Below are 22,488 nucleotides of genomic sequence, written 5' to 3'. Positions count from 1 at the left end.
TCACTATAAATAATAATACAATCGAAAGGAACATGAGTTCCTATGTTTTTGAAGCCCATAGTTGAAAAGGAAATTATAGAGATAGTGAATAAATGAGGTAACAAAACATCTAGTGATAGTGATGGTATCACTATGACAACTGTTAAATGGGTAATTGAGCAAACCATTAACCCATTAACTCATCAAGACTGTGGTTGGACAATGGCCCCTCGTCTGTGTGGAGAAGCCTGAAAGACATCACTGGCTACAGCAAACCATCCCCCCTTGCTGTGGAGGACCATGAACTAGCAGATGAACTTAATGAGTTCTACTGTAGGTTTGAGAAACAATACGATGGATGGTGGACGATGCCGGTAGGCAAACTGCAGGGGGTCCTGCAGGGGGTCTACGGTGTCCTTCAGGTGGGCCAACACCAGTCTTTCAAAGGACTTCATAACTATAGACGTCAGGGCGACAGGTCTGTAGTTGTTCGGTTTGAACCAGGAAGGAACTTCACACAGCTCCAGTGACCTGAAGGACACCGTAGTGTGTATGTGGCGCTCATCCTACGAGATTAAAGTATGTTATTTTGTTACCTTTTATGGGATGAACTGTGCATTTAGCAAGATAATGGACTGTGCTGTCCAACAGGACAAGGTGACATGTGGACTGAACATTGTGGCTGCAACCTGGACACGAAATATAAAAAGGCCGTCTTTGATAATACACTGAAAACGTCGAGGTTAATCTGACCGACAAAACATCTGAAGACAATTTATGGAGTTTGACTTGGGTGCACAGCAGTTTGTGTACACTGTTGAACTGGGATATGTTGCTACAAGAAAAGGATAATAATTTGGAGTAAATAGTGACAAAATATGTCATATGAAAAGTGTCTCAGATTGTGCTAAAATGTTTCTGTTACAACAAAAAACTGGGCAAACTCGAGAATTACTGAATCAAGATATCATTTCTTTTATTTTGTTCAATTTTGGTCATTATAACTGAAGGCCTTGTTAAAAAACACACAACATTAGCAGCTGAAATAATCTACTGAGAACATATTCCATCATAAAAATGCAAATATTAAGACCATACGAAACACTTTTTTTTACATGAACAAAATTTACAACCAGCCCTGAGTCTTTTCCTGCACACTTCAGACTGTATCATAAACTTTACATTAAAACTTTTCTTTTGGGAGCTCTTCAGATGATAAAACCTGGCAGTGGTAGCGAGGGGGGGGTATTTAACTTGTCTGTAGAGAGAACTTGCTTTTACTAACAATTTACTTGGTGTTTCTGACATAAATACTTTTTTTTCAGTAGTAATTCCTAAATTATTTGTTGTTTTTTGATTGTTAAAGGGACCAAAGCCATTACTTCTCTGGCAGGCTTTTAAGGTGAAATGAGCAGGAAGTGTTAACCATGACTGCAAAAACAGCAAAGTAGAGGCAATGACACATAATGGTAAAAAAAAGCTCATGTGAGCAGAGCAGTGAGTATGACATACTGATGGAATTAGTGCTGTTGATTCAATGTAAAAGTCGAGTCCTCCAGCTTCTTCTTCTTCTTCTTCACCTCCTCCTCCTCTTCTTCTTTCGCCTCCACCTGAAGCACACTTGCACCAACCAGAGCTGAGAATAAAACAGTTCATTTCTTCATGTGGCATACTCAAAACTACCATAGTCTAAAGTGAAACACAAAAACAGAAGTTTAAGCACTGTCAGCTGCTATTGTTAGAATGTCATGGTAATGCAAGCTGGTGTCAGTACCAGGGCCAAGAGTGAGTGTGTCATTAGCTAGCTATGCTATCTTGTTACTGCAGTTTAGTCCAACAATTCCCAGACTTGATTAGAGTGACTTCTTCCTGTTTCGCAATGATCATCTGTCTTTAGTGGTGTGTCACTGGACCTTTGAGAGTGGTTAACCTACAATGGCTACAAAGGCCTTTGCAGACCGTGTCCTTTGGATAAGGATAATAATAAGGATAAAAACCTTTATTTGTCCAAGTATGTTACACACAAGGAATTTGTTTCTGGTACAGAACCGGAGGAGGCCCCTGAACGCAGCTTACACATGCGATTACCTGCTCTGTGGTCAATGTTATGCAGAACCACCTGCTGCCCCTCACCGAGCTCCTCCTCAGAGCCCAGCGACCCCGATGCCTCCACTTCAGGAATCTGGAGGATGGAGGACGGGAACAGAGGAGGTGGCGGCAGCAAGATTCCCTGCCAGAGGAAACACGTTTCAATAAACTCACTGATTCTGAACCGACTATTATAGGTAAATGTATTTTCTGACCTGCAGCTGAGCAAAGATCCTTGGCTGCAGAGAAGACAGAGAACTGAAAAGCTGGAAGGCTTCAGGGGGCAAAGTGTCACTGCCATCTAAAACTGCAGACAGAGACATTAAAACAAGAGCACGCTACAGGCTGCAGAGTCCACTACAGCAACATTTAAACTACAGTCTGATGATTTTTCTGCAAAGGTTTGAAAAGTCTAAACCAATAGTCTAGTTCTGCAGTTCTCTGTGGAGGATTCAGGGGTCCTTGACAGATTACATGGAGGCTTTGATGAAGATTCAGGGGTCTTGGAGGACACTGTGCTGGTCCTGCAGGGTTTCAGTGAGGACATGCTGTTCGGTCTTCACACCTTCAAAGGTCTGTTTGAAGGTGGAGACTTAGTTTTAAAGTTCAGGTCATAGTCCTCACAACTACAGAAAGACAGATGCATGTGAGTTACCTTCAGCAGCAGGAGTCAGTGTCAGAGTGACCGTCTCCATCTGAGGGTCGGTGCTGTCTTCTGACCACTAGAGGGAGACACAGACACCAGTAATCCACAACCTGCAGGATTATTATGGTGATTATTCTTTGTGTGTGATTGTGATTCATTAAAATGATCCTGATGGGCTGTATGTGGGGGTCTTGAGGGACCACTGCAACATCAGACCTCTGTGGTGTCGGCTGTCAGCCCCAGGGCCTTCTGGGACTCGTGTATGTGGTTCCTGATGTCGTTGATGGTGGGGAAGAACCTCAGGTTGTGTCTGTCTGGAAGTCCATCACATTTAAACAGTTCCTTCTCCACAAAACGCCTGATGATGCACAAAAAACACACACAACCTCAGCTCGGGCCTGTAACACATCTGACTGTTAGATGTTTGTCACAGGTGTGGTTCTTACCTGAGTTGTTTACGGATGGTGTAGACCTGATGATGACCCGCAGCCACCAGCTGTTTGATCCTCTCTGCCACCTGCGGGTGGAGACGAGACGGGATGACACCATCCTGGTGGGGAAGGGATCTGTTAGCACGCTGCTACCTGAAAGAGCTCTGCTGTGAAACCTGTGAATCTTAGTAAGATACAATAAATCATTTTAATCAATAATCAAACTCTGTTTAGGACAGGTCTTCAGTAAATCTTCATGATCTCCTTACTGCTCTTCAGGTTTTGATGACTCCATGAGCTTTCCTGTAGCACCACCCTCAGGACAAACTTTACGTTTAGCTCCGTGACTGGCAAGGACTCCCGGAACCCTCTTCAAGTACCCCTAATAATCCTCTAAGGACCCCATAACCTCTTCCATGACGCCACAGCTTCCTTAAGGATCTAAAAAAAATCCTCAAGGACCCCCTGATTTTTCTTAGGCACTCCTGTTATCTCCATCAGGACTCCCTAAACCCCCTCAGTGACTCATTTCCCCAAGGACCTCATACCTCATCTATGGCATCCTAACCTCCTGGAATCTTCTCAAGGACAACATACAGTAACTTCAACTACTGAATACCCCTCAATGACCCGTACAACTTCCTCAAGGATTCCTTGAACTTCCCCAGGCTTCTTCCAGGACTCCTGGAACCTCCCCAAGGTTAAACATTCACAGCAACTCTTCCAAGGAACCTTGAGCTTTCTGAAGGACCTTATAGGCCATTGGCAATCGCATGACTATTACGAGGGGTGAAACTCAGATGGAGGGGAGGAAGACAAAAGCAGATGAACAGAGATGGAGAAAAGGCCATGTTGTGCATGGTTAAACTTTATTACGTGAAAAAGGTACAAACTGAACATACATACTGTATGTTGGACGTGATTCTTGTTATGAAGAGGAGCAGTCTTTCAACTGAATTGAAAGACTCGCCTGCTACTGAATAAAACATTATCGTGCAGTGCACATAATATACAGCATGTCTATGGTCCTGTGGATTAACCTAGCAACAAACATTCAGTGCAGGATGCCTCTCGATGTTAACATGATGGTGGGTTACTTAACGAAGGTTAAGCATGGTCAAAAGTCTGGATAACCACGAAACAGGATAGAGACGTCACTGCAGCTGGTGGTTTGCATATGATGTCACGTCACTGTGTTGCTGTGGTATGAACTGCAGATAGAGGCCAGGAAGTGATTTCCTATACAGGCAGCACTATCACAAACTGTCAAAATGCAAATAGCTTGTGTCAACCTGTATTATCTCATCAAGGATCCTTTAAACACTCGAAGGACTCCTTGAACCTCTTCCAAGTGTAGTCTGTTGATGACACATGTGAAACGGGCACTAACAGTACTCCCCTACCTGCTCCACTAACTCCTCCATCATCTCCTCCTCCTCTTCAGGTTGGGTGGTTGGAGGGGTGAGGTCGGCGGGAGGCGGGGGGATGGGGGGCAAGTCCTCAGTGTGGTACAGGTGAGCTTTCTCAGTGGGCAGCTGCAGGTAAAACCTACAAACACAGCCAGACAGGAAACAGGATGTAACATGTGCTCAGGCGGTACCTGACGGCCCAGGTGCACATGTTCTACCTGATGACTCCCCCCGTCTCCAGGTTCTGGGTCTTCAGACACTGAAAGGCCTTCTCCTGTTCCAGTCTCACGGTCTTCCTGTCTGCCTCCGGCTCTGTGGGAACTTTAAACTCTGGAAACTTCCGAACTTTCTTTATGTAGATCCTGAAAAAGACGACGAACCGACTCACAGCTCAGGGCTGATAAATGAAAAGATCCGTTTTCCAATTAATTGCAGGTATTATTTGAATGAATATTTGTGTCATTTTATACTATTCATTTCAACTACCTTATTCATAACTTATTCTATCATGTTTAAAAAATTTTTTTAAAGATGATACCTTGTTTAACTATGTGTATATTTAAAGTACGTGTGCAGTATATTACAATGTGGGCCTAGGCCCTAGAGGAACGACACTGCACTCCACTGTATGTCTGTACGTACTGCTGAAGGATAACAAAGCTTCTTGAGTCATTAAGAATCCAACTGAACTGATTCTGGATGTGGAAATCAAACTGAATCTGGACATCAGTGCTGATATCCTGTCCTAATACAACACCCCCAAACATTCTGAATCTATTGCAAAGATCCTCAGCTGGGTTCTTCTTTATGTGTTTTCCTGAAAGATGCTTAAATGGAAGCGTGGACTAAGGGCACGTTAAATGTGTGAAAATATTGTTTGGATTTTAGACAAAACATCTGGGGGCGTCACCTCGGTGAGTGGGACTTTATACTTTGCATTTCTCACTACTTTATGTCATTTTATAGACAAAATTGTTAAGTGAAAAAACAATCAACAGATTAATTTATAATGCAAATAGTCGTTTGTTTCCGTTCTAATTATTTGCATGAAATATTTCACAACTCAAATAATTGACACAAAATGAAATGAGCTTATACTCCACATAATGAAATCTGTATATTTTGATATCTACAACTGAGACGTGTTGCTACGACAACGAATGAACAAGAAAATGTTAAACTTTCAGTGTGTATCTAGTGATTTTGTCCATGAACCCAGAGACAAACAGCATCACTGCAAAGGCAGAGACATTATGTCATTTTAATTCCATCACCTGGAGGGAGATCACATGGAAACTGGTCACAAGATGCCAAACTGCAGTGCTGGACCACACTTACATGTCCTGGTCATGTCCACAGGTAAAACACTGACAGACACCGCCTTCCCTGTTTTGATCTGATTGTAAACTGTGCTGTTATTTTTTAATTGTTCCCTCTGTGTTACTCTGTGTACAGTAGCTGCTTCCTTTGATTTATTTTCTGCAATAAAGTATTTCTTTATTTGGAATCCTGTTAAAGAACACATAACCAAACTCTGATGCTGCTTTAAAACTGTACTGCGCTGTATGAGATGCTCGAGTTAAAATCACAAGTTAAAACAACTGCAGTGTTCAGGTGACACGTATTGTGTTTTGTGCTTACCTGGCAGGACAGGTGGCTCTGAATGTGACCTCTGCGCTGAGTTCAGAGCTCTTCCTCGGCTGCAGTCCTTTTCTTCGAGGTCCAAACTGACACTCCATCACAATCGCTCTGCTGCCTGCAGACACACCATCAGGAAAGCCTACTGTTAAAGTCCAGATCCACACATGGATGTGGACTGACTCACCCTGACCTCAACAGGCCTGACTTCTATACAGATGTCTTCCATTTTTGGGGGCATTTGTCCTTCTCTCATTCCAGAACAGAGGCTGTCTGAACAGACCATAAAGCTCCCTGAGGTTAATTTTGTGATACTGGGCTGCAGAAATAAGATTTCACTTGATTTCACAAGTTGAACATCAAAATAAAAGCTACAAATAAGCTCTTCCTGTGCAAAGGAACAATAACACATCAGCATCACTTCAGGGGGCTCTGCAGGGACCACTACAACCTACAGGGGTGGCCGAGCCAATAGCAGTACTTTCATCTTTACTGGACCTCATGGATCACACATGTACAGTGGCAAAAAAAAAGTTGTAAGGTTTGTTGTGTTGCAATTTCCTGGTTTTCTGCTCAGAGAATATGTCTGAGCTGAAGCAGCTCTGTCAGGAAGAATGGTCCAAAACTCAAAGGTGGTGCAACGAGTTATTAAAGCACTGTCGCCATGACTTTGTCCACCATCGCTGTTTATGTTTAATGGGTGTGTTCAAGGACATGAAAGATCAGGACTGTTTGTGGTTTATCAGCTTAGAAATATTGTGTTTGTTGATATTTGTGACCTTGGTGATGATCAGATCACATTTCAAGACCAATTTAATCATAAAACTGTAAAGTCAGTGCTATCACTTTTTCCTGACACTGTATAATGCTCCTCTTTTCACTACCTTATCCCTCCAATGATTCTGATCACAGTCAAACTGGGTGTCTGTTGGAGACAAACATCACAGGTTCACAACAAATCCTATGGACCAAAGCCACGACGGACCTGTGTTGATGAATGGGATGCCGTCATAGGGGATGTACTGCGACTTCCACATGAGCCTGGTTGCTGGTTTATCTACAGACGGCGACTGACGGGTCCCGAAAACACACCCGGTCTGCTGCTTATGGAGCAACAAGATGGCCTCCAGCTCTGTCTCCGAACAGCAGAAACCTCTATAGGAATCTCCCAACTTCTGCTGACAACAGGAGGAGATCAGAGCCGACACTGTTCCATTCATAATAAAGAAAAATGTGTGTGTCTGGGCATACAGACCTGAGCGCTGTGTAGTCTCAGAGCCCAGCTGGGGGTGCTGGAGGGCAGCGCCTTCATGCAAGCAGACGCATCCAGACTGCTGAGAACAATGCACACTGTTACTACACTTTACTCTGTATTCAGATCCCAAGTAGCTTCCACAAAGTGGTCACTAGTCCTTATGGGGTCCACACAAATACAACTAGACAGCACTCAGAGAACACAAACCTCTACCTCCGTGTCCACAGTGTCACTTCACCTAAAAGCAACACCCCGCTGACAGTGTGAACCTTGTCATATGACTCCTTGTCTGTGAAAACCTCACACTGGTATTTGGAATCACACTGACATCAGCAGTAGTTTTAAAGTTATTTGAGAAAATTTACATTTCATTAATGGTGGTTTTCTTCAGGATCCAGCTCAGTAACTTCTGGAGATACGTCCAATTTGTTGACACCTACTGAGTCAGTAGAGTTTCAGCTACTGTTTGGTCTTAGTTGTAAGTCTGTAGCATCATGTGCTGTCTCACAGGAGCCGGTTTTATATGAGTCCTGCAAATGTGAACATTCTGGATCAGCAGATCCGGAATATGACTTGGATCCAGATCAGACTCTGGTGTGTGGCTGAGCTTATGGGGATGTTACTGTGAAGTTGTTGTCCAGGCATTATAGGTACTGTGTATAGAGTTAGAAGCAAACATACTGAAAGTGGCCCCATCTCTTCCACAACAGTGGAAGATCCTTTAAAAAATTCCTAAATCGAATGGATTACTCTGTGGGCCGTAGCCTACCTCTACAAAATCACCCAAATCCATCCATTACTTTTTGAATTGTGAACAATCCAGCATACTCTGGTAAGAATGTGACCTTCTTGGTGAAGGTAAAATAAACAAACAGCAATTAAATGTCCGCTCACTGCAGCATTACATTTACTGGGCAGCCACTAAGATGTTTGCCCGCCAAGGCACATGAGGGGTGATTTGGGATTCGGTATTTTCAGGGCGTGGACGTGGGGATCAAACCAGCAACCTTCACTCCATTTATGAGACTGTAAGCAGACAACCACACAAAACATTGACATATTGTCCACTGGGAGTGTGAACTCCTTCAGGAAGACACTACAAGGGAAAAAGTGAAAATGAAAAATGAATTTAAAGATAAATCTTGCAAAAAAAAAAAAATCATTCAAATCTGTCCTTAATATATTTGCTGATTACTCTAATTACCTGTCAATCCACTAATCAAACAACAGACTAATTGTTTCAGCACTGCTGAACTTTGGACAAAGTTCAGAAACAAACAAAACTATCCATGGCTTTATTTCTGAAAACATCTTCACTTTACTTTTAACCTCTAGAGTCCCTGCGTCCTCATATGAGGACCGCACAGCTTGGGTTTCCAAAGCTCAGGAATCTAGAGGTTATTATCGAAAACTTAATTGTATGTTTGTGGTATTTAGAAAAAATGGTGAATGAATCAAAACAAACCAAATAAGAATCCACTAACTAGACAACACATGCGCAGCATAACAACTGCAGCAGACACTCGTGTCAAAACTGTTCTTTACATTTGCTGCATCTTTCCTAGAGTCACATATACAGTGTGCTGTCAGACCAGGTCAGTGGTACTTATCTGGCTGAGTTTCATTTGTCTGCAGTGTTTCTGACAGGGTGTCTACTTGATGATCTCTACCAGCCACTAGGGCGGCACCACTAAGGCAAAAATCATTCTGGTCAATACTGAGATCATGATTGCTGTCCCTGGTAGGCTAGTGGTTAAGGCGCAGCGCTCTCGCCGCTGCGGCCCGAGTTCGAGTTAGGGTTGTGTCAGGAAGGGCATCCGGCATAAAACACGTGCCAAATGTCAACATGCAAGTCGTCACCATGACGATTCGCTGTGGTGACCCCTAAATGGGAAAAGCCAAAAGTGACTTTTTTTTTACTGAGATCACGATTATTTAACACAGTTACTCATTGATTTTGGAAACATCATCATTTACTGAACCTCAGAAGCTTTTCTTTTAACAGTGAATTTTCCTGAAAGGGGGTTTTGATAGATTACTCTTACTCAGGGGTGACCCTAAGAAATTTTGAACAGGGTGGCCAGGCTGGGGCACAGACTGAGAGAGGGGTTGCACATTTGAAATAACAGTAAAAAGTAAATTAAACCCCTAATTTTACTGATTAATAAACCACAGATTAAGAATCAAGTTGCTTTCTGTTTAAAAGTCAGACACACATACAGCTGTCTTTAGCCAACTTTGGCTACGCTCCTTATTTACTCCCGGCCGGGGACATGGCTGCCGTCTGCATGATATAAAATAAGAGTAATTTCACGAAAATCAATTCTAAAGCACCAGAAAATGTTAGCTGAGACAACAATTTGGCATTGTTTCGCATTTTTCATTCATTAATACTGCCAAGCATCTCATTTTCATTCTGGCAGGAGTGGTGCCTGGGGGCCATTCTGATTCTGGGGATGTCTGGTGCCACCCCTTGGCTCCACCCATGGGTGCCATCAGCACAAGTAATCTTTCATTCAGCTATGCAAGCAAAAAATGCTGGGGTGCGCTGGATTTATAACAAGACACAGCGAGAGCATCATAGCGAAAAGGCATGCAGCACAATAATCGCTTTCTCTCAATTATTTTGTCTTCATAATCATTGGAAGCCAAACTTGTTATTGAAAATGAAATTTAATTAATTGCCCAGCCCTACCAACCACCGTGCTGTGGTTTGGATTCTGTTCCAGCATTTGTTGGTGGTGAATAATTTAAATGAGAGCACAGCTTCAAACAACCTGACTGCTGCTGCTGGTTCAGCAAGAAGCATGCTGGAGGTGGAGTTGTAGTCTGTCACTGTGGTTACCGGGATGTCAACAACAGGACCTGCACACAACATAAGCACACAACATAAACAAACAAACAAACTCAGAGGTCTCCACATTAACAGACAGATCAGTACACGTCAACTACCTGCTGGACTGTTCGAGGACCCAGAATCCTGACTGGACGGGATGACAAACGCCTCTCTGCCCTCTGATTGGCCCGCCACGATCACCTGACACAATGATAACACACAGAAAAACAACCTTTTAAAGTTTCTAGATCTGTTTTCATTCCACTGTACCAACCTCACCAAGATTAACACTTAGACACAGGGGTGTGTGACAGCTCAGTGGACCCACCACACTGGAACCACATTAAACAGAAATAAAATAAGGATCTGTCTTCACAGAGCATTGTATCTGAGCACAGGAGTCCTCCTCCCACCTCCTACTAACAGTTTGCCTTAAAGCTCCTGGGAAACACTTTTACTAAAACAGCCGAGAGAACACCTGAGATAGGAGAAGGGGCAGGGCCGAGCCTGTCACTATGAATGACATCATGTTTCATGTCCATAGTCATTGGTAGGCAGGGGAACGACCTGTGTCAGTGAACGTGACATAAGACAATCGTTAAAACAAAAAAGTATGAAAAAGAAATTTGAGCTAGTTTGCGCTGGGTGTTCCTAATAAACTGACCAGTGAAGAACAAATGAGTGCTTTCAGTCTCACCATGTGTTCACAGGGCACAGTCTGACCTCCTGACTCCACAATGATCACCTGACTCTGACACAGCACTGGGGGTGTGGCCAGCAGCTGTGATGTCATCCAGGAGTCAGCAGATAGCTTAGAGGGGGTGGGTCCAGTGGCAGGTGGAGCATTTGTTTCTGTGCTCGCACTGGCTGATGACGTTGGGTGGGACCTGTCAGACGGAGGGGCAGGACTTAGTGAAGCACCTGTTTGAGATGAGGCCAGCGATGAGGCGGAGCCAAGCAGCAGTTCTGATCCAGGGTCTGCAGACTGAAGTGAAAAAGTCTGTGTTTCACAGTCAACTGACAAAAACTTCATCAAGGTTCAGGTTTATTGTCATCTCCACACAAGTATTCAGGTTTTTACAGTAAAATGTTGAAAACAAACTCCTTCATGTTCTTAATTACAATCTAAATAATCAATCAAACAAATTAATCGATTACTAAAACAGATGTTATTGCAGCCATCATGACACACCACAGTGTGCCAACGCAATTTGGCATGAAGCCTTGTTCTGGTACACAACAAAGAGTCCTATAAATAACACAAAATAAAAAAAAACAATCATATACAAGGACAAAAAAAACATGCACATTAGTGGGTTAGGTACATGGTCATGTGGCCATAGACCAGTCAGATGTCCATGCAAATTCTCAATCATCCAGGTCGTAGTATGCTGAAAAAACATGGAAAAAAACATCTGGACGTAGTTTTTAGGTAGAAGATGTTTCACCTCTCATCCAAGGGGCTTCATCAGTTCTGTCCGACTGGTGGTGAGCAAGAGGTGAGTAGGTGGTGTTTCAGTCCTTCGACTGCCAACAATGTCCCCTAATGACTGACTCGTTGCGGTTCCAGTCCTTTGGTGGCCAACAATGTCCTCTAACAACTGAGTCATTAGGGTCAGGTATCAGTGAGAGTCGTTACCTGTCTTTGAACCCTCACATGTGGACCTACGCCTATTGTCCTGGTGTGAATTAAGGTGGAAATATTTGAGTAGAGATTTCAAAACAGAGTTGTAAATGGTAAACAAGTTGTGTCTTAGTCCACCACCACTGTTTAGAGAGGGGTGTTCCATTTGGACAAAAATAGCTCTTTCAAACCAGTGGTGTTCTCTGGAAAGGATCTGGACTTCACTGTCCTCAAAAGAATGTCCTGTGTCCTCTAGGTGGAGGTGGACTGCTGACTCTGGTCCACTGGGGTTGGCCCTCCTGTGTTGGGCCATGTGCTTGTGCAGCGGCTGTTTTGTTTCACCGATGTACAGTCATTACACTCCTGACTACACTTAATTGCATACACCACATCACTCTGTTTGTGTCTGGATGTTTTGTCCTTCTGATGGACCAGTCTCTGCCGCAGGGTGTTCTCTGGCTTAAAGTTGACTGGGATATTGTGATTACGAAAGATCCTTTTTAGCTTCTCTGATAAACCGGCCACATAAGGGATGCCATTCCCTGCATGTATGGCCTACCCAAAATACACAAGGAAGGAGCCCCACTCAGACCCACTGTTAGCAGCATTAACTCTGTGACTTACAACATAGCCAAGCATGTGGCCACCATTCTGGCTATTGTGGTGGGAAACACACCTCACCACGATACCAAACCCCAATGACTCAGTCTTTAGAGGACATTGTTGGCCTTTGAAGGACTGAAACACCACCTCCTGCTCACCATCAGTTGGACAGAATTCATGAACCTTCTTGGATGAGAGGTGAAATGTTTTCTACCTAAAAACTACGTCCAGATGATTTCTTCTACATTTTTTCAGCACTCAAGGGTCAGATCAACAGAAGAACACCAGGTGCACCCAACTGACACAGCATCTGATTAACATGCAAGACAATGCACACTCGGGGTAGAGTCACAGCTCTCCCAGCAGGGCCCCAGCAGTCCAACCAATCCACAAAACACTACAGCCTCCCCAATCACAGCAAAACAAATACAACAGAGATGATATTGCAGAAACAACAACAAACAAAAACTAGGCAAAATTAAAGTCACATTATTAAGTCATAAATTTTATACTAGAACCCTGAAATTATCTAGAGCACAAATGATCAGTCTAAACACTAAATACAAGTGTAAATGACCACCGAGACGGATTGTGATCTGATCACAGAAACCATTGGGAGCATTTGACCACGTATCTTCTGTAGTGTAAACGCAAATGAGGCCATTTAAGGAAAATAGGTCATCACTGCAAGGTTTGCTGGTTGTTTGGGTGAGAGCGTGCCAACGCTCCCAAGACAGAGAAATGGAGAGAAGCATCTGATACAAATCCATCAATGTATTGTGAGCTTTCATAAGACATCCACGTACAAATCAGATGCTTTCTTCTCCTCCTTCTTTGCTTAGGAAGACTACTGTGCTTGTCGGGTAACACACTAAAGTAATAACTGTGCCCTTGGCCTTTCGATATTTAAGCAGAACTGTTGCAGCAGTAGTGAAATCAGAACACAAGTGGTCAGCTGGACACATGTACGGTGACAGGTGAGAACAGTGACATGTCTCTGTTGTCCACTGCCACGCATCTTAAAACTAAGTCTACACAGGGTGTATGTCTCACCTGATTAGGTTCAGGCCGCCTGACATCATGGTTTCCGTCGGCAAACGTCTCCATGGTAACAAACCCAGGCTCCACAGCCGTCTCCACAGCAACAGGTGTGTCATCCCATGACAGACTCCTTCATTCAAGAAGAAAAACGGTTTCTGTATCAGTCACATTGCTTGTTGTGATTACATGCGAAGATGAGTGCCATTTATCTGAAGGTGATAATGCAGCAGGATGAGATTTGGGGTTTAAACTGCTGGGTGTCAGCACTTTACACTGTCTGAAATAACGTGTAACATCGCAAAAATCTTAACTAGGCAAATACTTAAGGGGAAAAGGAAACTTAACTGTTAGCTGTAAAAGTACACTGACACATTAAGAGAAGCACTAAGCTCCTTAGGAGGCACGCTAAGAGATGGTCATTTGTTATTTCCTGATAATATACCGTCAATAACAGTTTAGACCAGATAACATGAGCTGAAGCTCATGCTTGATTTGATCTGTTTGACCTCGTACAGGTCTCTAGTTTTAAGTACTCTATTTTTATCCCTATTTATCTCATTTCAAGGAACATTCCTTTGTTGTCTGCATTGTTTACTGTCTGTTTATACTGCTTATATTGCATTGTTTGCACTGTTTGTTGCTGTCAATGCTGCGGTTAATACTGCTTATTTTGTTATATTACACAGCCTTATGCTGGTTTACTGTTTTGCACGTTGATTCTGATTATTCGGACATGTTGGGCTAACATGTTAGCTTGAAGCTAGCAGTGAGCTAACTGTTCGCTCGTCACTGGGCAAACGCTGTCCGTTAGCTTGGTACTAGCTGCTGCTGGCCCCTCGCTGCTTCTGCTGCAGACGAGCCCCAGCGTCCCGCTCTAAAACGTTTATATCAGCGAGGAAAATGAAAACGAGTCTACTCAACCTCGTCTTCAGACGTCGCCTCCCTCCACTTCCGCCTCATATAAATCGCGCTTCGCTTTTTTTCTGTAGGACTTGATAGTGTACTGTTTTGACCCTGTGATGACGCCATCGTTTGGAACTAGTTATAGTGCCTACCCTATACCGCTATGTGGCGCTGTTGGCTTCTAAAATCACAACAACACTATCGTGTAAGTGATTGCTACAGGTCGAACTTCGTTTACAAATCTGGCAGTTTTAACATTTTTCCGAGTCTCATATAATGTAGATGACTCGTAGATGATAATGGTTAGATTGTAACAAACCAAAACGATCCACTCTTCAATTCGGCATTACCTCACATGAAATGACGTTTTACGATGTCCTACACTCAGGTGAAATAACTAAAATATTTTCTCACCAAACTTAACTGAAGAAATCCCATTTTTAAAATCATTTTACTCCATTGTGGGATCCACAGTATTTCCAGTGTATAATCTACAATTATATTAAATGTACCAAACTATGTTGTACTAAATAACTTAAACATTTTAAAGGACAAATGTAATAGATGAAATAGCAAAAAACACAATAAATAGAAAAGATCCACTTCAATTCTGTATGCTCTTCCAATACTTCATATTCACCGATGGTTAATGTAATGTAAATTTATATTAAAAGTAATGCATCCACTCTTTAATTCAGCACATCTTTTGCACTGTAACCTCATGCGCAATAATGTGCACAAAGCTTAAGTAATTTGTTATTTTCCTGCTTATCCTCAATTGTACAGACACAGATTATAACACATTATAATTACAGCAAGTTTATTCTTCACTTTGGCATATCTCTTAAAAATAATTATTATTTGGGGATGTTATGCCACACTAGACTCAATTTAAAAAATTTGTCAATTTAACATGTTCCTACCTACTGACAAACTGTGTAATACTTCATAAATGGGAATAATCCATTCTTTATATGTTTGGGTGTATGAAAATCTAGAGCTACTCTTTCTACAGACAGTATTTACAGTAAATACCAGTGATAGTACTTTATTTTTATTGACTATTACTGCTATTTGTCCATGCAAATTCTCAGTCATCTAGGTTGTAGTATCAGGTCTGATAAAGAAGTGATAAAGCCTCTTGGGTGAAAGGTAAAATGTCTTCTACCTAAAACTATGTCCAGATGATTTCGTCTACTTTTTTCAGCATATTACTACTATTGTTACTATTAGTATTACTATTATTAAACACAGGAGATGATGTAAAAACATTTATTGTGTTAAATAAAACACATGGACACTGGACCTCTGCATTTTATTTAATGATGTAATTAAGCTTGTGATATTTTATGAAGGTTCCTCTACATGGATATACAAGATGTCGGAATAAAACTCTTGATGCCCCAGATCATCTGTAGGAGTGTACAACATGCTTTGTGTGAGTATACTGTGTATATATACAGAAATGTTAACAGCAGGAAAGAGAATGACCTGTGAGCTTTTGAATACAGCAGTAACAGTGCACAGTGGTGGTAGTTGGTTGCACATGAAAGTGTACAATGTGGAATAACGTGTACAGAGTATTTACACCACTGGAACCTATTATACATAAATACACATGAATAAGGAAAGAATACATAACAAATTCAACAAGAAACATCCCAAAATGGTGAGAACAGGAGAACATACAGCAGCTAAACTCCAGTTAAATATGGTTTTTCTTATCGACAGTATAGAGCGCTAGCTGCAGCAAAGCCTCCCCCATCCGGCATCTGTTTGTTTAAATGTCGCACACAGCAACTCAGATGTTTAAAAACAGATGTATGAGCTTCTGACAGGTGTGGAGGCATCAGAAATAGTACAGATAACATTTCAGTGTTGGGATATTTCATGCAAGAAGCTTAAAGTGGTTAAATCTGTTAATCGTAAATGTAGTAGTAGTACAGACAACAGGTAGATGTTTCTACTGAGCACTATGATGACTATATAAACCACAGTAAATGATGTTAAAGGGTTAACCCAGCAGTGACACACTTTAGGATTAGCAGAAACTTCTAGATAAAACTTAGCCCCGAACCAGTTAGCATTAGGCTAACGTTGTGGTTAGACTCAACACAATGCAAATGTTGAAGGCTGACTGGTGGAATATAAAGTCAGAAAAAAAAACAGATTTAAAGTTGAAAATGTTTCAGCTAACAAAAGATTTCGGGGTCAGCAGATGAGACAGGGACAGTAAGATATAAAAATTAAAAAGTCTTATCTTAAGCTAATAATTTGTTCATATTTCCGAGCTAAAAATGCACAGTTGAGAAGAAAATAACAAAAACAGAGCTTCTGCTGAGGTTTTGTATCAAGGCGTGAGCTGAACATCCGTCATGTGGTGAATGATACGAGGCGAAAATCAGTTTTGTACTCAAGTGTGAACACACCTGAAGTCAAACTCTTGCTAGAGCCTGTGAAGCCCACGTGGTGATAAGAAGCTTCCAGAGCCGTGGGAAATAACTGCTCACCCAGTCCTCTGTCACTCAAAGCTCACATGTAGTCCCTGGTTCAGGAGGCAGGGTCCCAGTACCAGGCTTGAGTTTTAAACATTTTGGTTGTAGGCTTAGCCACCTGAACCAGTACATCTGGTTTGAGAGCTGTCTTCATCCTGGTTCTAGACTACAGTCAGTTCTGGATTTGCCTTCATGCATTCATTTATACATTTGCATTATCTAAAAACAGTACAAAATAAAAAATACAAAAATAACCAAACAGCTGGCATCTAAAATAACAGTGTGATAATGTTTACATAGTAGGTGACCATGCTGACATGACAGTATGATGTTATTAATGTGAAAATATATCTGAAATTTAGGACAGGAAACAGGAAACAGACAGAACATGGTGTGTAAGGCTACAGGTGTGTCACGCAGAGACATATACATATGAAAAACATCACAATTTTCTATTTATAAAATCAGTCACTCAAAAAACTTTTCAGATGTTCAGAGGAATATAATTATTGATCAAAAGTTGCTTTGTTTAAAAAAACAACAAACAAATAAAAAACAAATACAAAAATGATGACAATGTGGTGATATTTTACCATTTGTTAATCCAGCCCGGGTTTGTTAACCCACCTATTTTTTATGTTTCATTTGTTTAAAAAATGTCACACCAAACTCCATTCAACAATCTGACATTTTAAGGATTGTTCTACAACTACTATTACTACTACTTTTACTAAGTGCATATACCTTGTAAATAACAACATGAAAATATAAATTGTAAGGGTCTAATTCAAACACTAAACATCATTTATGTGGATTTAATTTAAAGTCTTCAACACCTGGTGGATGGAAAGCAGGTTGGACCTAGTTATACTGTGGTTATACTAAAATAAAGTACTGTGCATTGTGGGTATATGCTGAGTTTAACAAACTACTGTATATCAGTTTGCAGCAAGTTCTTAAAGTTGCCCTTGTTTAATTAAAATTTTCAGTTACTTTCAGACACTGTCAGAAAATCAGACCAGCATGTCTGAAGAGAACAAAGACCTTTAGATTGTACCAGTCTACAATGTAAATTGATAACTTGCTGTAGGATTGAGCTCTGTCCTAAAATCTACTGTCAAAACCTGACTGAGTCTAGGTGGAATGATGACGAACACAGCCCTAAAACAGCTCTGAAGTCTCTGAAGGTGTATTTTGTGTGTTGGATCAGATCTGCCCTTCACCTTCTTTCTTCTGATGGTTCAAATCAATTTGCCTCTCATTTATTCCCTTCATCTCCTGCTCATCTTTAGACCAACGAGATCTGGTCTACATTAGTACTGTTGAGGTACCTGAGGAGATTGTACATGGCCGAGGTTCCACAGGCTGCACAGGACCATGGTTTGTCTCTTGTTTCATTTCTTCTTCTTCCTTTCATTTCCTTGTCGACTTCCTCTGTACCTCCAGCCTAACATGCTGATGACAGCGGACCTCACAAGGCAGCTCAAAAAGAAAGTGCAAAATAAAAGAATAAATATTGAGAACAGTCATGTTGTTGCTTTTGACAAATTGAGCCCAAATCACTCAGCAGCAGGAAGCATTGTGAGCTGAATGCATAGCTAGATTTAAGGTTTAAAGCAAAAAGTCCTCTTTAAGTCACAAAACATTGTACAAAGACGAGAAACAAGTGTCCTAAAAGTCACCGTTACTAATGTAATTGCAAAGGGTGACCTTTATATGGTTTGCAGATTTCCTAAATAACACTAACTCTGTTTAAAGTGCTTTAACAAAAATCTCACCGCTGATTGGACTCAACAAGCCACAAGTCGAGTCGCAACAGTCCAAATATCTATGAAAACCTCACTATCAGCAGAAAAACATGTTGAAGTCCTCACCGAAACAAGTAGTCACTGGTCACTAGTCACAAGACCAGGGGACAGTGGCAGGTGGGGAGTTTGACTGGGGTGGTACACCTGTTAAGGGACCCTCTCACCAGCGACAGGCGAAGATTATGGATGCTGAAGGCCTTGGGCAGTTTCAGTTCTCAGATATGATCAACACCAAAGCAAGTAGTCACTGGCCACATCCACTAGCCACAGGTGAGTCCAGAACAGAGACCACAACCACACCTTCTTTACCTAATCACCAACTGATGTGTTTGAACTCCTGGGCACTAGAAACAGGCCATAACCACTAAACACAAGGCTAGTCGCAGGAGACGATCATCTAGAAGGGACCCCCCCAGGAACCCAAGGGTGGACCAGAAATAGACTTTATTTCTAGGATGAAGGTCAGATCTTTTCGAAAGTGTCCAGCCAAATCAAGGAAATGCAGATACCACAAGAAATCTTGACTTGTTTTGAAATTTCAAAGTCTGTTTGACTTAATGTCCCATATATTTCTGCCAAAAAACTTCAAGAGCTAAGTGCTGGGGAGGCCGAACAATACAGCAGATTGTGATCTCCACTTTCCACAACAAAAGAGAAGAAAAACCAAGAAGTAAAAAGAACAGCCTGCTCACTTTTAAGAAAAGAAAGCTTTAATTTAGCACCTTTAGAAGCAGGTCATCCCATCAGGCTTGGAGCTTTCTCTGCTGACCAAAAACACAGCCATGCTGGATTTTGACTGGTTGATCTTAGGGATGTCAGTGCCCTCTGCCCTGTTAAAACCAGAAGAAGAGTGGGACTGGCTGCTGCTACTGCAACTGCTGTGGAAGTCAAAGTCAGAGTCAAGAGCTGTATCTGTGGAAACAACCCAAGAGGCCGGACGCCATTTTTTCAGGGTGTAGGGTGTCTTGACACGATGTTTTATTTTCTCGCCTGAAGCACTGAGGCTGCCGTTATCAGTCAGAAAAACTTCATCTGAGGAGGACAGGAGACAGCACAGTTAGAAAACTAATGGATGTATTCCCTTTAAAAAAGGAAGGCACATAATTTACAAGACACAGCCGTACTGCTACAGGAGCTTGTATGTTTCTGCAGAACTGAATGTGAGCTTGTTTAACTTTGCTTACATTCATACTGAAGGTTGGTGATGTAGTGATTACATGTGGGGCTAGTTAGTACGCTACTGTTGCTGCAGCCAACACGGCAGCTAGCAGGGAATGCCTAACCACAGCCTGCCAGATTCACTGTCTGCCTCGCAAACTCCACTGATTTATCCACGACTGCACTGGTATAGCACTTTTAGCCAAAGCACTTTACAAAGTGCCACACATTCCCCCATTCACAAGGTGCTGGCCCGACCATTGGGAGCAATTTGGGCTTCATTGTCTTGCCCACTACAGCCACCCCACCTCGTTTGTGGAGCAGTTTAGCCTCTGAATTTAGTGTCACGCCACAGCTAATACAGTCACATCCTCCAGCTTTCCTGTCTGTTCCCAGTTCAGCATTGTCTTGACAACCTCAAATCGGTCCTCAGGGCAAATCTGATTCAATCCTAGGTGGGTGCTTATAAAATACTGAAGAAAGAGAAAATAGCATTTCATTTCCAGGAAGGGCATCTTTGACATAGGCGGAAATCTTTGGCTCGGAGTGAAAAATGTGAAAATTTGAACCCAGTATTTTTCACTTCTGTGATTTTGGATGCTCCAATGGAGGAATTAATGTCATGTCAAATGACCATCAGTTCTTAAACAATTAATCTTGGCTCACCTGAGGAGATGTAGGATGAGGACAGGTCCAGAGAACAAGGACGCTCAGGCCTCCTGACTTTGGGCCGTCCCATTTGGGGCTTCAACAGATCTGGAATTGGAGGATCTGCTGAAACATGTGCAAGTGTTGTGGTTTCTGAATCTTGAGATTCCAAAACTGGAGTTTCTGGAGCTGGATTTTCTGAGGCTGGACCTGCTAGAGTTGAAGCTTCTACATTCCCAACTGGAGTTTCTGGATCTGGGGCTGGAGCTCCTAGAGCTTCTGTAGATGAAGGTTTCTGGGCATGGATTAGAGTGTCCAAAACTACGGCTTTTGAAGATGAGGCTGAGGTTTCAGGACCCGAGTCCCATGCTTGTAAAGTTGGGGTTTCTGGCACTTCTGGTGTGTTTGTTGAACCAGAACCTAAATCTCTGGAGTCAAGGACCTCAGCAGTAGCTGTAGAGTGGACCAGATGATCCTTTGGAATTTGAATATGTCCAGTGGTCAGTACTGGTTTTTCAACAAGGACTTTCTGGAAACATGTGCCTGAATCTGTATATTGTCCTACTGGACCAGGAAGAAGTAAATTTTCATTCTTTAAAAGTGGAGCAGTAGCAGGGGATCCACTGATTTGCTGACTTGCCAGGTGTAGCTCAGGCTTAGGACTGCTAATGCCTCTACCATGACTGGCCTCTGAACTGATCATCCATTCAGCCTTAACCTCTAAACCCTGGATCTTAATCTCTGATCCCAATGCTATCCTATTGTTGTTGTTGTTGGAGTTTGAACCCCGTCCTGACAGGATGCTTCCAGCTCGTGACTGATGATGCAGATGAGAAAGAGGTTCACTCTCGGCAGGTGGATGTTCTCTCCTGAGCAGGGGTTCATGTTCATCAGGACTGATATTGAGCAGATTCAAGCAGCCATCTTCTCCTCCAATCATCCCCCCCTCTATCTTGTCCTCCTCATCTAGTTGTGGTCCTGCCGGATTGGTTCGACCTCCGCCTATCATAGCATTCGTCACCAGGGTGGGGACTCCCGCACTGTAGCCGCTGGAAACAACTGTTGTCACATGGACTCTGCTCCCAGCTGCAACACTGCCTCTTGTCTTGGTGTTATTGGTTACCGTGGTTACCATTTGGGGCTCTGCAGCCGTGGCAACTGTCACTGTGTTCATCTTGGCGACACCTGTTTCCACCTGAAATACAATACAGCCTGACTTAGTGATGCAATAAAATATCAACTTGTAACAGTTATGTGTATATGCAGCAATGTGACTGAAAGGCATTTTATATAAACACATATTGTACCAGGATCTACCAAGTGTCTCTGAGGATAATGGTGAAACAGTGGTTGTTGGGTGGAGGACCAGTCTAACCCCATCAGATCAGATCCTACTGTACCTGTTTGTGGTTCAACTGGAGCTTTCCCGGCTTAAGTCGACAAGAAACAGTGGTGGTCTCCTTGGTTTTGGGGAAGAGTTGGAGGCTGGTGGGCCTCTGGGGCAGGTTCTGCTGTTTTATGAGAGGGTCGAAAAAAGCAGGGGTATCCACCCCACCAGCACTCCCCAGTTCACCCAGTGGGGTCGAGACCAAGCTGTTTGCCTGGAGAAGCAACAGGAACAGACCCCAAATCAAACTGTACTGTACATTCAATAGAAGCCGCACAGCTAATTCAGTGAGGTACCTCAGTAGCTTGTAGTACCTGATGGCAGAGCAGGCTGGTAGTTTGTGGCTCTGAACTGAATTGTTTCTGTGAACGCACCATCAAGTTTTCATCAGAACTCTCACTCAGGTTCCTATCAACCTGCAGGGACGGATGTTAACAGGCGTTGATATGGTGCGGTCTGAAGTTGGCACAAAAATAACATAGTAAAAGTAAAAACCTCTTTGGGGTGGAGCTTGGTAGCCTCCAGGTCTTCTTCTGTCA

General features: G+C 42.5%; 2 protein-coding genes across 10 annotated transcripts in view; both read right to left on the bottom strand.

Moving 5' to 3' along the window:
* The window catches only part of LOC109970426 (calcium-responsive transcription factor-like), a 15,888-nt gene extending 1,302 nt beyond the window's left edge, over nt 1–14,586 (bottom strand). Inside the window, exons 1-16 of one of the 9 annotated variants that reach the window (XM_020617974.1) lie at nt 14,472–14,586; nt 13,563–13,680; nt 10,980–11,267; nt 10,399–10,483; nt 10,224–10,311; nt 7,447–7,525; nt 7,177–7,366; nt 6,195–6,309; nt 4,772–4,915; nt 4,548–4,692; nt 3,160–3,263; nt 2,930–3,071; nt 2,723–2,789; nt 2,283–2,374; nt 2,068–2,209; nt 1,492–1,615 (exon numbers count right to left, since the gene is read on the bottom strand). In XM_020617974.1, coding sequence (XP_020473630.1) covers nt 1,500–1,615; nt 2,068–2,209; nt 2,283–2,374; nt 2,723–2,789; nt 2,930–3,071; nt 3,160–3,263; nt 4,548–4,692; nt 4,772–4,915; nt 6,195–6,309; nt 7,177–7,366; nt 7,447–7,525; nt 10,224–10,311; nt 10,399–10,483; nt 10,980–11,267; nt 13,563–13,616 — 1,851 coding nt within the window. In that variant the 5' untranslated portion in view covers nt 13,617–13,680; nt 14,472–14,586 and the 3' untranslated portion in view covers nt 1,492–1,499. Of the gene's footprint in view, nt 1–884; nt 1,669–2,067; nt 2,210–2,282; nt 2,643–2,722; nt 2,790–2,929; nt 3,072–3,159; nt 3,264–4,547; nt 4,693–4,771; nt 4,916–6,194; nt 6,310–7,176; nt 7,367–7,446; nt 7,526–10,223; nt 10,312–10,398; nt 10,484–10,979; nt 11,268–13,562; nt 13,681–14,471 lie in introns of those variants that run through there. The other 8 variants (XM_020617976.1, XM_020617973.1, XM_020617975.1 and 5 more) reach the window with 8 other exon arrangements.
* A 1,172-nt stretch (nt 14,587–15,758) lies between these two features.
* LOC109970428 (uncharacterized) lies at nt 15,759–22,482 on the bottom strand. The gene is made up of 5 exons (XM_020617982.1): nt 22,445–22,482; nt 22,264–22,365; nt 21,963–22,163; nt 20,581–21,757; nt 15,759–19,788 (listed from the first exon to the last, which is right to left on the bottom strand). The coding sequence occupies exons 2-5, from the start codon at nt 22,324–22,326 to the stop codon at nt 19,481–19,483; spliced, it is 1,749 nt and encodes a 582-aa protein (XP_020473638.1). The 5' UTR covers nt 22,327–22,365; nt 22,445–22,482; the 3' UTR covers nt 15,759–19,480.
* Between the last annotated feature and the right edge of the window lie 6 nt (nt 22,483–22,488).

This window comes from Monopterus albus, unplaced genomic scaffold, assembly GCF_001952655.1.
Source record: "Monopterus albus unplaced genomic scaffold, M_albus_1.0 scaffold198.1, whole genome shotgun sequence".
NCBI lineage: Eukaryota > Metazoa > Chordata > Actinopteri > Synbranchiformes > Synbranchidae > Monopterus > Monopterus albus.
The sequence above is the reverse complement of the archived record's forward strand: the minus strand, read 5'-3'. Positions and strand labels throughout refer to the sequence as shown.